This window comes from Poecilia mexicana, unplaced genomic scaffold, assembly GCF_051168715.1.
Source record: "Poecilia mexicana isolate PSO_F unplaced genomic scaffold, ASM5116871v1 scaffold_21, whole genome shotgun sequence".
Classification (NCBI taxonomy): Eukaryota; Metazoa; Chordata; class Actinopteri; order Cyprinodontiformes; family Poeciliidae; genus Poecilia; species Poecilia mexicana.
In genome coordinates, this window is record NW_028263390.1 from 17,878,978 (window position 1) to 17,894,884 (window position 15,907).

Genomic DNA, 15,907 nt, shown 5'->3' on the forward strand with positions numbered 1-15,907 from the left:
ATATATCAATAATGAGGACAAACATTATGCCAAATAAGTATTTGTACAGAAATATACATATATAAATATATAATTTAGGCCTAATTTATTTAAAACTATTTTCTGCTCTTGACCCTGTTTTGGTTGTTTAATGTTTCTTTGTCAACATTTTATAATAGCATGCAGGATAGTAAATGATTGTATTAATTAGTGATTCATTGCTGGTCAGTATTACAGCAGTCTACAGATCAGTTTGTGTTTGCAAGATTACTTTAGGATGACTATTTCATTTCTAGATTTGTTCATCTAAAAATTAAATGTAAATTTTCTTTTCTAAATGCAAGGTTTTGAAATTGTTCCAACAGTTTTTATAATTTTTTTTTTTTTTTTTTGCTTTATGAATGTGACTTACTATACTTTGCCTCCTAAGTACTACCAACCATCTGTTGTAAATAATTATGCAAATTAAACTTTTTGAAGAAAACAACACTACTTGTCACTTTTTTATTTTTTATAGCAGGTAGCAAACCAGAAGTTTGTCAGTTTGGCCGTTTAGCTACAGACGTGGACGTTTCTTCTGAGAATTTTTATCATAGATAACATATAATTCTGTTGTTTTTTGGGGTTTTTTTTTACATTACAAAGCACACAATTACTAAACTCTACCAAAAAGTGATAGCTGGCTTTTCAACATTTTTTATGCTACACAGCTTTTCCCACATAAGAGAAAAAGCTCTGTCCAGAGCATCTCGTACATTTCCTGTGTTCACCCACGCGGCTTTTGACAAACTGTAAGCAGGACTTTTTTACGCATTTTTTTTTCTCTCACCACTTTTTATTAGATAACAGAATTGTTGAGGAAATGACTAAAAGCTTGTCAAGTTGACAGACTCCTCCAGAGTTACGCGGGACCTCTTGTCTACTTCCGTTGGTGTTGCACTTCTTTCCTGTCATTTTAAGCAGACAGGTCTCAATAAGTATTAAAAAAAATAACGTAGTTTCATGTCTTGCAGCAGCAGCAGCTCAGAGTAAACCTGTAATTATGTTGTGTTAGGTATAATGAATCCCAAAACCCACCTGCTGTAAAGATCTTCTGTGGATTATGACATTTGATAATCAAAAAACCAAAAGTTTTTAGTTAAAGAACAGTTTTTTTTATTACAGCAAAGAAGCCAAACATTACAGACAAGAATAATTATGAACCATGAATATTGACGTCATACTTTAGACTGGCCTCTCATCCAGACACCAGCTTCTTTCTCTCTTCTTTGGGGCAACAACTTCCTAAGAAAAAAAAGAAAAACTGTCCCTTTTTTTTTACTTTGTCCCCAAAGCTGAATAATTAAGGTTTTTTTGTATTGTACATACTTTCAAAAAACACCAATAATACATATTTAAAAACAAAAAACAAAAAAGTATGGATATGCATCTTTAAATTTCCTGCAATTTTGTTGGGTCCGATCAGAAATCTGTAGAAAAAGAAAACTGAAGGCTGGTGTTCACTTCTTTAGTGAAAACCACGGCATTTTTTGAGCACAAATGTTTATTCTTACATTTTTGTTTTATCTACAATAGAACAAATGTTCTTAAACTGAACCCATCGCTGCTTTCAGAAACAGGGTGGAACATCCGATCTTTTATTTACAATAAAGTTCAATCTGTTTAAGTCATAAAGCCTCAAGAGAAGCATTTTCATGGATTAAGCACAATAAATGCAGGTTCAAGGAGCTGAAAACACTGATCGTCCGTCAGAACGCATTGGAGGTCAATGCCAAAAAAAAAAAAAAATGCTTGTTTCAGTTTGGAAATGTAAATGATTAGGCACAATAAATGTACACGTATTACAGCCCTCCACGTTTCTTCAACTAAGCCTGATGATATCGCTCTGTAGTTCAGCTAAACAGGACATAAGGATGAAGATAAACAGCTCATCCCCACTTATCAGGATGCAGGCCATCATCCAGGGACACTCAAACGCACCGATGTTCTGCTGACCACAAACAGAAAAGTGGGCTTTTACACAAAAGAAAAACAAAACAGTAACTTTACAGAAAAGTCTCAAAAAGAAAACAAAGACAATACTACTGGATTTCACCTAAATACTGAATCCTACTCCTAAAGCTTTAATACACAGCTTTCATCCGGGATTCTTGATGGACTCAGAAGTGATCAGATGTGATATCCGACATGATGATCCACGACAGGCTCAACAAATAATCCCATGATTCCGTATGAAGACGACCGGTTCGTTCGTCTCCATGAGCCGTCGGTGGAGAAAACGTGGAATGAAAAACGATTGTTCTTACAAGCAATGGAATAAACAAACAATAAATACAAACAATGTGCTTCATCCGTATAGACATATTTACACAAAGTCTTTGGCTTATGAATAAACATCAGCTACAAAATAATAGTATTCAAACAAAAAGTGTTGGCCACCAGTGCACAGAACAAATGGAGCCTGGGGTCAGTTCACTTCCAATTCATTCTAGGCCCAAAACGGAAGCAAAACTATAAACCTGTTTTCTAAAATAGAGGAAACAGATTGATCAAATTCTGCCTAAATGTGTGTTTTTTAGTGAAGCTCTGTTTGTGAACTGGATGAATTAAAAATGCATTGGGCCCAGCCCTAAAACAAAACATAACGGTGATGAAAAGTGGTCTATTTTACAATTTGGGGTAGAAAAAGTACTTCAGCATTTATATTCAGTAGATTAGTACATGATACAACAATTAGCAAAATGGAAAAAATAAAATAAAATATGTAAACTCGTATTAATACAAAGGTAATAGTCTTCATCTATATTCTGTTATCAAACAGTTTTGTGTAACCAATTTTAAAATAGGAACAAAATTGGCGAAAGATCATGATGGTAAACCTCAGAATTCACTGTGACCTGACAATAACATGAAATAAACAAAAAAACATCCACAGAGTTTGGCTGGGCTGCAACATTAGGTTTCTTGTCCTGGTACAAAATTACAGACCGCAAATATTCAGACATCACCATGATGAGATACTCAACACTGATGAAATACTCAGAAATCAGCGTGAAAATGGGAACATGGCACCACTTTAACTTGCAGTTCAACCCCAAAAAAAAAATAATAATGTGGTTACAGCTTCGCAAAGGAAGGGAGACATCTACAGTTCACACTGAATACTGCAGCTGTAACAACACAAAGCATCGAGTTCATGGGGAAGGGTTCGTGGTCGAGAGGCTTGACATTTAAATCGGGGCTCAAAAACATACAGGAGCCCGCTGGCACTCAAAACGCTGCACCGTAAGCATAAAGATTCAAAAGCATTAACATCTTCTGCTGCAGTCCTCTTCATCTCGCTCTTGTTTAAAAGTCTGAAGGTTTCCTTTTGCCTTATAACAACACTGTACAGAGCGGACTTTGATTGCACCGTTTGTCGAGCCAAAAAAAATAAAAAATTGATGCTACAGAACACGACAGAGGGGGGAATCAGGACCAAGCAAAGGCAAAAGATCAAATACGAGAACAGAACAGAGGATCTTCACTTTCCTGTGAGCTTCTCTGCTCTTAAGACGACTCGATGAACTCGAGAGCCAGGTCGTAGCAGAACCGATACTGTTCCTGTTTAAAAATGGAAACAAATACTCAATAAACTTAAAGTGCGTGGGAAAACAAGCTAATAAAAAAGTTAACAAAGTAATGCATTAAGACTACATTTAATTCCGATGGTCGTAGGTAGGTTAATCATATTCTAATATAAGAGCAACTTACGGGAGTATCCACCATGTTGGGTTTGCTGTTTCTCAGAGTCTTCACGGCGTGGAACACATCAACCACGTTCTGTCTCTTTGCCATCTCGCACACAATGCTACTGGCACAGAATACGCCGCTACGCCCACCTCCATTTCTACAAAACACAGAAAATATTTATATTCTGACCTCACAAACTGCACAAAATGCTTCAGGTGTTGCCACTTATTACGGTGTCTGACACAAATTACTGCTTGCTATAAAAAAAAGAAGCACCTGCCCACCAAAAAAATCGCCAAATCTGACAACTGTAAGCTCGAACCTGTCCTTTTAAAACTAAATGTAAGGATTTGATGTGCTGTTAACTTACAGGCAATGCACAATGGTTCTTCCTTCTCCCTCTTCTCCCTCCCGCTGCCACTGGTCGACCTGAAGTATCAATTTCAGGAAGGAGCGTTTGGATGCAGGAACGTCTCTGTGTCCGGCCCAACCGAGGTACTGGAACTGACGAACCATTAGGTAGCCTTCCTGTGGCTGGAACATTAAAAAAAAAAAAACAAGACTGTCACACATAAGCAGATGTTTGCTGGGGAATTTGGAAAAAAAATATTGAGCCCAGTTAACATGAATCAAATCGGCGTACTGACCCTGGTGAGGTTACAGACCCTGAAGAGTCTGCTAATGACATCACAGTCCATCGAGCAAGACATACATTCAACCTGGACTGGACCGTAACGCAGCATGCCCTCTTCTGGCCAGTACTGAGGACAACCCTATGTATGAACATAGATGTGGAAAAAATAAAAACAATTAAAATTAAGAAATCTTTTGAGGACATAAGAACTTCTGAGCACAATTTCCCTTCTCCTGCTAAATATTGGGATTTTTTCCCCCTCTATTATTCTAACGTTGTTAGTGTGGTTGAACAAATAAATGCAGCTTGTTGGGCATTTATTATAATCAAAAAGTGCTTTACCTGAGCCAAGTCGATCTCATTCAGCATCACCAGACTGGTACAGCCATAGTCATAAACTAGTCGCCAAAAGTCTTTAACTGTACTGGGCAAAGGATGCTGGGTAACGATGAATGCCGCAGGTTGCCGGTAGCTCTGCAGGCCAGAGACAAAACTGATTATTTGAAATGTTTCTTTCCCCAGAAAAAGAAGACACAGCATTATCAGACATCTGTCCCTGACATCTCTCTGCTGTTGTCTCTTCCACACACAATACAAGCAGCACAGTGTGTGAGATGGAGCAGAAGCATCATAAAAAGGGGAATGTCTGGTCAGGTGATCATGCGGCGGGTCGGGAGCATGCAGACACATTTAGACCAGATGTACTGTTTACATTTAAAGGACTCAGTTAGCCTTCTGCTCAGTTAGTTCAGCAGGTGTACTTGGACAAAGATCACAGAAGATAACGTAAAAATGCCAGCTGCACTGACATGTAACTGACTATTACTGCTACTGACATCATGAACTTACTGAGCTGAAACTTAAATGAGCCCAACATTATTCTGGATGAGAAAGAGCAATTACACATGGGACAGAGGCATGGATGACTTTGGTGGGTAAGAAATGATGATAGTGGTGAGATTCTAGTGTCGCAATGAAAGCCTGCAAGTAAAACATGAAACCGGTCGCTGAACAACACCGAAGCCATGAAACAAATCCAGTATTGGAGATTTGAAGTCATATCCCGTTACCTGGAACTCTTCTGACAGCTTGGTTAGAGAGAGGCCAGAGGTAAGTGACTAAATTTGAAATATAAACATCTGAATCTCATTAGTTTTACACTGGCTGCAGCATTTTGTCCTCCAACAGTTTTGCTGGAGAGAAGCCACATTTCTATCAAGACAAACATGCTTGTATTTCAATTTATTAATGACAGAAACTACTGACATACCTACAACCCACCCCTTACTGTGGTTTTTGTGCCTCTGACCAATTGAAAACGATCAAATAAACTGATCTCATCCTTAAATTTCTCCAGAACCAATGTTGTTGTATTTTAGCTGACGGTACGTTTGAAACAGCCATGTCAACCGTTGCCAGAGCAATCAATTATTATTATTTTATTTTTTTGTGGTGGCCAGAGAAGCTAGTGGTCGGTCTTTTTAGAACCTGGATTTGTCTCTAGCCTTCTGCTGCTAAAACCACAAACACAGCATCACACAAACAGGAAGGGGGAGTCTGTGTGTGTATATCTGTAGAAAATATATGCAAATGTTTCAGTTTTTTTTTTTTAATAAACTCTGTAGTCTTTTAAAAGTCTGTATCATTTTCAACAGAAAAAAAAAATGACTGCAGTTTGGGACAGAATAATACATCACATAAAGATTTGTTGTTACTTTTCTTAATCGTGTGTTAAAAGCAACACATCTCTTCAGTTTTTACGCAATGGCGTCTTATGAAAAGACCACACCATGTCCCAAACTACTCCTGCTACATTAGTTGAAAATAACACAACCTTCCTGTACAACACGTGCATTTGATAAGGCATCGACTTACATCCATCAAAGCAGCATTGATGTAATTGCTGCTTTCTCCGTCTATTGTAATGAGAAAGGGGAGGCATCTATCAGGAGGAAGGCCATCCATAAAGCGGTTCTTATCTTGGTTTCTAGGCAACAGTGCAATGCTGCAGTCTTCTGACTGAGGCTGCGGAGTCACTGAGTTTAACGTCTGGCAACAAAGAGAAAAGGATGAATTTAAACTTAGTACACATCGTTAAAATGCAGGTACATGCAAGTATAAGTATTGCGGAAAATGAACTGTTTATAATTTTGTTTTTTTTTGTTGAGCCTCTGACTGTTAAATGTCCTCTGGACAAACAAGTCGGACCCAGTTTTCAATGTTTGTTGTTAGTAAACAACCTAATCTAGGCATGTGAACACAAACAAGTTTATTCATATATTTTAAACTTTTATCATTTCACAACATTAGGTGACAATTTATCAATTACTGCTTTACTTGTTCAGATTTGGAACGTGGAAGTTACTACTTTCCCAGCAAGACATTTGAAAAAAATAAAAAATAAAAATAAGATTATGAGAGGAAAATGTCATTATTAAAGATGCTTTAAGAAGCAGAACTATAAACACAACACTAAATGCTTACATGGGTCATTAAAATCAATCTGGCTCCTAAGAATACAAACAATAGATGAAACAAATGTTTACTTGATCAACAACTCTTCCTCCTAAAAAGAAAAAAGTCTAACTTCACCTCATGTTTCTAAACAAAAAGCAAAAACTTAAAAGGTCTGTCATTAAAAGCAAAAAGATCCCAGTTTACCTGGAACTCATCCTTCAGGTGTGATGAGTTGGTCTGGGAGTCGATGCGAATCAACTCATAATACGCTGCTTTGAACTCGCAGACTGGTATTGCTGTCTCTCCACATAGACAAGCCTCTAGGATGGCATCGTGGATGAAGATATACTGCTCCTGTTCAAGATTCAAACCACAGAACAGTTAAATATTTAAAACAGGAAAGACATAATAAATACTGCAAAAAGTGAAACACCCACACATATAAGCTGAAGTGAAGGTGAAAGTGAGGATGAAGACGCTGCATGTGAAGTGAAGACTCATGGAAAATGGATGTATGGATGAGATGAAATGAAATTATGTTGTGGCTTTTCTTACTTTTGTGTCAATCTGCATAGAAAATTGTATATTTTAAACTTTTTAAGCAGATAACAGATGAACCCTCTAAGACAGGGGTCCCCAAACTTTTTCCTGCGAGGGCCACATGACTGTTCCTTTTTCTGGTTGGGGGCCGGTCTTAGTTTTTCGAGAAAGAAACCTTAGAAAAGTTTTGTTGACGGGGGGGAGGGGGGAGTGAAACTGTGGACCGGGGAGGGGATTGGATTACTGCCTACGACATATTCGCGTTTGTAGATAGATTTTTACCCAGAATGCAAATGGAAAAAAACCGTGAGCGAAACGGTGACTGGTACTGACTAGTATATATTCCATTGAGGGAAACTAAGTTTCATATCTGCTCAATACCCCCCCCCCTGGTGGTTGAAGAAAAATCCACATATATATGAAAAAAAACACTGAATGCTCTCTGGTATTGTTCAGGGGGCCGGACCAAATGAGGAGGCGGGCCGGATCCGGCCCGCGGGCCGTAGTTTGGGGACCCCTGCTCTAAGATATGACAGAATCTGAGCCTGTTGAACTAAAACAGGCTGACGCTGAGGAAGCAAACTGTCTGCAGAGTATCTGACCTCAGAATCAAGAAAAGCTTTATTCCCGACACATTTGGTCAGAATTTAACCATATTTACGTTCTGACTGCGATGAGGTGACTTGTGTATGAAAATGTTAGATATCTACCTACAGCTTAGCCATCTGTGCCATGCTGACGGCTGATTTTGAAGGTGAGGGTTTCCTTCTGTCTAATCTAAGGAGAGGATGCAGATGGAGGATGGGTAATGCAGTCACCTCAGTCTGTACCATGTTGATCCTCCTGGAGCGGAGAGCTTTTACACAGTTGTAGATGTCGACGACTCCTTCTCTCTCTGCCATGTCCAACATGATGTCAATCACAATGAAACAGCCTGTGCGCCCTGCTCCGGCACTGCAGGGAGATGGATGGTAAGTTGTATAGTTAAAATGTCAAAATCAATATTCATTTTAATCTCTACAAGTCCAGAAGGCATTCTAGATTCAATGCTTAGACCCACTTATTGGCCCTCATTGTAGAAATACGTAAAAATTATTTCCTGTTTTATTGCAGAAACATAATCTAACACAAAAAAAGTTCAGGACTAAATCAGATTGTATCACTATGATAAAAGGTTAATCTTTACCATGGTTGCCAATAAGTGTGGCCAGCATTGTAATGTTTACTACGTAAAAATCTGCATGAATACCTGCAGTGAACCACTATCGGCCCGGCGGACGGAGGGTTGGACATTTTGACTCTGCGGATGAAGGAAAGTAGTCCAGTGGCGTGATATGGAACGCCGTGATCAGGCCAGCCGGTGAAGTGGAATTGCTTGACCTCTCGCACCTCATTGAAGCCACGCTGAACGAAAACAAATATGCTTTGTTAGTGTGGAAGAAGCAACAAGACACAGGAAGTTTTAGTTTGGAGCTATTAAACATAGATCCATGGTGCCACTGAGTGTTGAATTTCATACAAATGACCATATTAAAAAATATATTTATGTTTCCAATAGAATGCAGATAGAATATTGAAACAAAGTAGGCAAGATAATAAATTCAGGAGATTAGTTTCACTGTTAAATGACCTCAAAGTGTTATAAAGTGGTTTATGTTTTAATTGGTTCCCAAAAACCTAAACACCCTGTTTACTTCTCAAAATTTTACAGTAAAAGTTACACATAACAAAAAGTGAAAAGTGTCTAATAACAACATCAAAGTGTCTAATAACAACATCAAAGTGTCTAATAACAACATCATAGGAGCTCATAATTTCAAATTGGAGTGACGAAGGTAAAACATGGCTTACCCTCTCCAGGGTGAAAGTGCGGACCACATATTCAGCCAAGGGCTCCACCTCCACAAAAGTCACTTTGAAGTCTCCGTACACCTCAGCGTCATCCGGCCAGTACTTGTAGCACTTAACCTGGAAAAAAAGCAAACGTCAAGATTATGTTAGAAATGACAAAAACCACACTCTTCGTGATCTATTGCTAAAATAAATAGATTTGATTCAAACAAAAAACAAAAAACATTTTATGCTGCTAAAGATTTGTGTGTAAAGAACAAAACAAAGCATTTTCAAATAACGTAACCTTGCTACACATGATAAACAAAAGAAAAAGAGCAAATTACCCTTCCAACCTCCACCAGATTGGTTACCATAACAATGCAAGCCGACTGTTCCTGCCACACCATCCTCCAGAAATCATAGACCGTCTCGTGAACAGGACCTAGACACAGAGACAGCTTTTCTTTAAAAACAAATAATATGTTTTGTGGACAGACATTAATCTCATGAAAAACAGGAACTTAAATTGTTTACCTTGAGTAGCTATGTAGTGGCTTGGTCTCTGATATCCCTGAAAGCACAACACTGGTGTAAATATGTTACGATAATATTTGGATGTATTTACCACAAACCTTCGTTTTAATTGGCTGGAAATGTAGGAGGAGAAATATTTCTCAATGCCTTGACAAGACTTTGCTTTTGTTTTTTCCGCAGCTGAGCATTAGTGTAAGGGGCTGGATGTCTTTTATATTAGTTTTACCTCTAATTATTACTTTGCTATGTTGTTACAACACAACTGTATATGTCATGCACACCTATCAGTCCATGAAAACCATAACCAGGTTTTCAGAAGTCGTGAAAAATTGGGGGCAACGCACAAAGTTTCAAGATACACAAAGATCTGAAGAAAGATGGCAGGTGGGCAAGATGAAGCGAAGTCTTTCATGCAGCAGAAGCCGCAGCAACTCAAGGATCTGCATCGTCTTTTGATGCACATCAGGACAGTTCAATGCATGGATGTGTAGGTGGACTGGTGTGAAAAAGGTTGAGGGGCGTGAATGAAAGAATCTACAGTGATACTTACATCCCTGTACAGCCAAATCTACAGCCCAAGCCACAGGCAGAAAGAACAAGTGGAGGAAGGAAAGAAAGAAAGCACAACAATGTCAGTGGGTGTCAATCAGAAAAAAAGCTGTATTGACATAATGGAAGACCATAAACATGCAAAATAGTGGATCTAAGAGTGCGAATTAGACTGAATAGAAAAGACACTGCAACAGCCATGTTAGCTGTATCAGGAAGGGTTGGAGAGTGTCTATACTATTCAAGCTAATTTCTGTTTCTTTTTAGTTATAGCATGCATCTAAATGATAGTAAATTATAGTACAGAAAGGCATGCTCTAAGCACTGTAAAAGCATGACATGATTAAAAGACATACACATGTGCAGAAGCAAGAACTGGAAAAAAAAAAAAGGTAAAAGATGGAAATGACTGACAGATGCCAACCATGCCACCAAGCAACAGTTAAATGGACCAGCAGATGACTGAAAATAAATTGAATATGGATAATGCAAGTTCATCTGTTTACACTTTGAATATAATGTTTCTGAATCGGGTTTATGTGTTTCAATAAGTGTGGCATGAGAAGCTGTGAGTACATAGAAGCTGGCTGCATTTGGTTAGCTGTGGAAAGGTCAAATACTAAAACCTGAAAACGTGTAACGTGGATTTGTCCAAGGTTCTCAAAAACAACCAATGTCACTAGTCACATCTAAACCCCACAAGTTCCTACATTTTACTATTTTTATTCTTTAATAAAATGCATAAAGATAAAGTGTTTTTTTTTCTTTTCTTAAACCAGCTACATTGCATCCCTATGTCGCAGTACGTCGTTGTTCACATTTCCCACCCGTGCACCAATGATTAAACGTTTTACATCTAAATAACGGCAAAATTGTCCTTTGTTATGTGTAGAAAGGATGTGTTAAATGATGAACTAATCTCGAAATAAGACAAAAGAACAAACATCTTTGAAAAACACAGAAACTGCATGTGTGGGGTGATTTTGGCACTGCTGGATGCATAAAATGGTTTGATGGATGACTGATAGACGCAATAAAGGTATATAGGCCTGACATACGAGCGAGGGAGTGTGGTTTCGTTGGTTTCGTTGGGAGCCAATAGTAGCATTCGATGTGTTTCCACTTACATCGATGTAGTTGGCGTTGATGTAGTCGGAGGACGGGTCGTCTTCAATGGGCTGCAGAATAACCCTTGAATGATCATCTAGAGAAAGATGAGAAGAAATGTCATTGAGTAAAAGCTATTATAAATGAAATTTTACAGCAATAAGAATTAGAAAACAGAGACAGTATTTTGTAGGACTTTGTAGTTTTTGTTATTTTGGTTCATAATTTTTAAACCAAATTGGAAATTGAAGCCATTCTGGGCTAAACATCAGATTTTAACTGAAAAATGACGGTGCAGAAGGACTAAAGCAATTTTAGTTTTTTAAGCAATTTAAAAATGAACATCTTAAAAACTAAGCTCTTAATTTTTTAAACCAGTCAAAACCAAAGACTCAGGTTTTGATTTTGCTCAATTCAATTCATTCAAAAATCCAAAGACGTGCTCTTAGTCCTTGTAACTTAATATTTCTTTATTTCATCCTCACAAATATGTAATTTGTGTTCCTAAAGGTACAGAAATTAATTTTGCATACTTACAAGCTATAATGTTTCCATAGCGATTTTTAGTCCGATTCTGCTCTTTCTTTGCCACATCCCAAGTTGCTGATTGGCCCTCGAAGAAACTCTGAATCACAAACAACACAAAGGAAAGTTTACAACTTATGCATCATCAAATATAATAAAACTGGATAACATAAAAGTGCACAGCATTAAAAAAAAAAATGCTGTGAATTCTTGGCTCTCTTAATACGTGCAAATTTTCATCATTTCTATTAGACCGTAAAATTGTTTGCGGTTCTTGGACTGAATAGTTAACAGTATTACTTCATATTCCTCCTTGAAGCCATAGCTGTCAGATGTTTTCATGAGGTTGATGTGCTGCAGAAGGTCAGCCACTCTGATGGCAGGGTGCAGCTGTCCTGTCTGATAAGGAGACTCTGTTCCTTCACAGTGATAGCGAGGAACATCCAGAAGCCTGCTATTCTCGGCTGCAGAAGCACTGTGGTTTTCATCTGCAAGCAGAGAGAAAGAGCCAAAACAACAACAACAAAAGTTAACAGAAGCTAGGTTTTGAATAATCAAACACATGGCTTTATAATTTCTACATTACGATTCCTAGAAGGATTTGTTTTTGATTCATTTTGATGCAAGACAGGTTATCTAAAGTTATCTAGAGATAAATAAAAAGAATTATACATTTAAAATTGCTCTATTAAGTGTGACACTTAAACCAAACAACAAACAAACATGGTTCATTTTTTTTTCTTCTATACTCACCTGTGATTGGAACTACATGCAAATGCAGCACAAAAGGAAAAAGAGCAACAGAGTTCATTCAGACTTTCTTAGTCATTCAGATTAAATTCTGATCTGCTTGCAAGAAATTCACAAATCCATGCACAATGGATGATACAAAAAAACAAGAATGCAAAAATGAAAAGTTATAACATGCAATATAATGTTCAAACTGGAAATATATTGAAAATAAGTGTTCTTTTGCTTAAACTCCACTACAGTGCCACCCAGTGGAAATGTACTTAATTAACTTTTCATTTCATATAAAGCTCTGAAACCTACTTAGAGTAAATTAGTTTTTCTGGGTTTATTTCTCGACATCGATACTCCGATTTGACTTTGAAGATTGTGAAGTACAGAGTTACTGAGAAATGAATTGATCTCAACAGCTGATTTTGCAAAACGTCTAGGAGCGAAAACAAGTGGTAATGACTTAATAATGGCTTCACATTACTAAAGCCATTAATAATATGTCGGATTGCTAAAATATTAGATTAGCAATCCAAGATATTGCTAAAGCAACATTGGATTAGCGAGATATCGCAACACATCTTCACCTCTTGTTTATTAACAGGCACTGTTTATTTAATCTAACGGATGCTTTTCTCTACTCTGAGGACATGTTAGCTCATTACCGACTGTTAAAGTTTAGTTAAGCTGTCGTCCGGCCAGTTTACAGTAAACCTGACCTGACAGTGTGTCTTAATTTACTACTTCCTGCTACTTCATCCTCCACTGTGACTTGATTGGCTAAGACAGACTGGAACTGCGCCCTTCACTCCACATTAGAGGCAATGGACCAGCTAATTAACACAGTTTGGTGGCATTGTGGTAGTAGAGGCCTTAAGGTTATCTCAGAACGGCACAACATGCGACAGTGTCAACGCCGCACAAACAAGCACACTGGGAGTGCGATACCACAGCTGCAGCAACACCCACATTGGAAAAAAAGCTACAGATTTCATAATTTAGGACTTGGAGAGTTGCATCTATAAAAGGCGCTCAGGAAATTCACTGAGCAGTAACCTTTCAAACAAAGACGCAGAGGTGTCACAGATTTATTCCGCTGTAATTTTCCACTGGTGATGTGATACATTTTGTCCGTTTTTGAGTACAAAGTGGTCTTTTTTTGTGGATGTAGAAAGATTTCCGAGGAAGATAGCTGGTAATTACTGTGAATATCAATATCTCTCAGCGGGGGAGCAGAAACCGTGTTTGGAGCTGGAAGTGATTGAACATGAACGCCGGATAATGACTGAAGTGTTTGGCTGCTGGCCAAATATAAATTGGTGATAGGTGTCGAATTACATAAAAGATGACCATGAGGCTCTTTTTATCTTTGACATTTCACACTAACTTTGACAATTATGTTGTTTATATGATTCTCCAATATGAATAAAACGTACATAGGTATAATACTAATTGACCTTCGGTATAAAGAATAAAAATATTTTCAGGATGTAAATTTTGAATAAATCAACCTATCAGGGACAAAAGGATAAATGGCAGATGTTTAAGTATTGAACATTTCTTTTTTTTAAGGGAGAATTTAACTACGTCCAACAGCTAATTAATGGTGCACAGGGACAAAAATGTCAGGGCAACAAGCATATGGGATGGATGACAACAGTTGGTGATTTCTAAAGGGTAAAATGTTGGTCGATAAATGGGACAGTCAATAGCTTCCAAAGTCTCACCTAACACTGCAGTAGGAACCAGAGGATCATTGGGCACTAAGGAAGGAAACAAGGTGTGAAAGTAATTTAAAATGTCTGTGAGGGCTAAATTATTCTCCACCTACCTGAACTGAGGTGTCTCTTATGTAAACATATGGATTCAACATGGTGTTGACCACTATTTAGTCACAGCAAGTTATTCAACATTTAACTTAGATCTCAACTATAATTGAAAAGTTAATTCCTTTTAGTAATTTGGTGTAGAAATTGAAAAGTATACATTACATAGATCAGCTAGATCAGCATGTAGTTCCGGTATATATGGATGTGTAGATATAATTTTTAATTCTGGACACAACTTCTAACTCTTAGAATTACAACCCTGGACTGGCATAGTGGGGAAAAAAATAGATAGATGAAAAACTTAGTAGTTTCATAGAAGACAAAGTTTAAAAACCTACATCTGTTGTTGTAGTTATGGGAGTCCATGAATGTCACAGCCATTGGATCCTCTCCATGCAGAGTGGACTGATCTGCATAGCTGCGGTCCATTGCATTCACCATGTGTGTCATTTCCTGTCTCGTTGTTCCAATGGCATCCTTTCGCTTTTTAGCCAGTTTCCTGTTTGAAGAACAAGAAAACCCGGTCAGTCATTACTAACAATTACAGAGCAGCAATGTGTCTGCAGACCGCAGCATTAAAAAAAAAAAAAGAAAGATTTATATATATATTAAATGGTTATACAGGATGTCCCAATTAGACATGGGGGTGGGGGCTGCTAATCCAAGATGCAGAGTTTAGAGCCAGTGCTGAGGGGAAACACGAAAAGAAGCAGGGAGCAGAATAAAAGCAAGGAAGGAGAGAGGAAAGACCAAGCAAGGACAGCAGGAGTCAAATGAAAGGGTCAGAAAGAGAAGAACTGGAAAAGAACCTCCCATGGAAACCACAGAAAATCCTCATTGTCCAAGTACCATCATGAAAACCTGTCATCAGATCTCGTGTCATTGAACTCGACATGATAACTCTACGTTTGTTTTCACTGAATTTTAAACATCGTCTGGTTTTCTTTGAGTAACTGAAGCAAAACCCAATCAATTTATTAAACCGAAGGTTTAATAAATAAACTAGTTTACACTCAACAGCAAACAGAATTAGGACAAATAATTTCATATGTTAAAGTGAAGTTGGTTATTTTCCAAGCAATAAAGGAAAACATGTTCACCTTAAATCAGTGTTTTGATGAGAGAATATGTCGTTAAATGCCTTAGTATCCCACTTTTTTAAAGCACATAGTAAAAAAAAAAAAAAAAAAAAAAAAAAAACTTTAATTTTGTGTGATCTTTTATAAAGCAAATACAGTACTGTACAATTTTTAGCCTTTATTATCATATTTGGCACCCAAATGCAGCAAAAAGAAGTTATCTTCCAACTGGTAGTTGACTAGTTTAATATGATCTCAATGAACATTATGAATTATAACATTATAACATTATAAAAGTATGACTGGGAAAAAAATGCTGCTTAAGAAATAAAAGAAAAAACAACAAAAATACAACAACAAATGAAGAG

General features: G+C 37.5%; 1 protein-coding gene across 2 annotated transcripts in view; it reads right to left on the minus strand.

Moving 5' to 3' along the window:
- Positions 1-1,110: 1,110 nt before the first annotated feature.
- ptprk (protein tyrosine phosphatase receptor type K) overlaps positions 1,111-15,907 on the minus strand; it is a 100,660-nt gene continuing 85,863 nt past the window's right edge. For both annotated transcript variants that reach the window (XM_088002088.1, XM_088002089.1), the window contains 16 exons: positions 14,799-14,959; positions 12,191-12,378; positions 11,903-11,990; positions 11,386-11,462; positions 9,710-9,746; positions 9,520-9,617; positions 9,194-9,310; positions 8,592-8,746; positions 8,161-8,296; positions 7,007-7,156; positions 6,221-6,394; positions 4,688-4,819; positions 4,359-4,484; positions 4,082-4,245; positions 3,733-3,868; positions 1,111-3,582 (listed from right to left, as the gene is read on the minus strand). In XM_088002088.1, the coding sequence (XP_087858214.1) occupies positions 3,529-3,582; positions 3,733-3,868; positions 4,082-4,245; positions 4,359-4,484; positions 4,688-4,819; positions 6,221-6,394; positions 7,007-7,156; positions 8,161-8,296; positions 8,592-8,746; positions 9,194-9,310; positions 9,520-9,617; positions 9,710-9,746; positions 11,386-11,462; positions 11,903-11,990; positions 12,191-12,378; positions 14,799-14,959 (1,993 nt within the window). In that variant the 3' untranslated portion in view covers positions 1,111-3,528. The remainder of the gene's footprint in view (positions 3,583-3,732; positions 3,869-4,081; positions 4,246-4,358; positions 4,485-4,687; positions 4,820-6,220; positions 6,395-7,006; positions 7,157-8,160; positions 8,297-8,591; positions 8,747-9,193; positions 9,311-9,519; positions 9,618-9,709; positions 9,747-11,385; positions 11,463-11,902; positions 11,991-12,190; positions 12,379-14,798; positions 14,960-15,907) is intronic.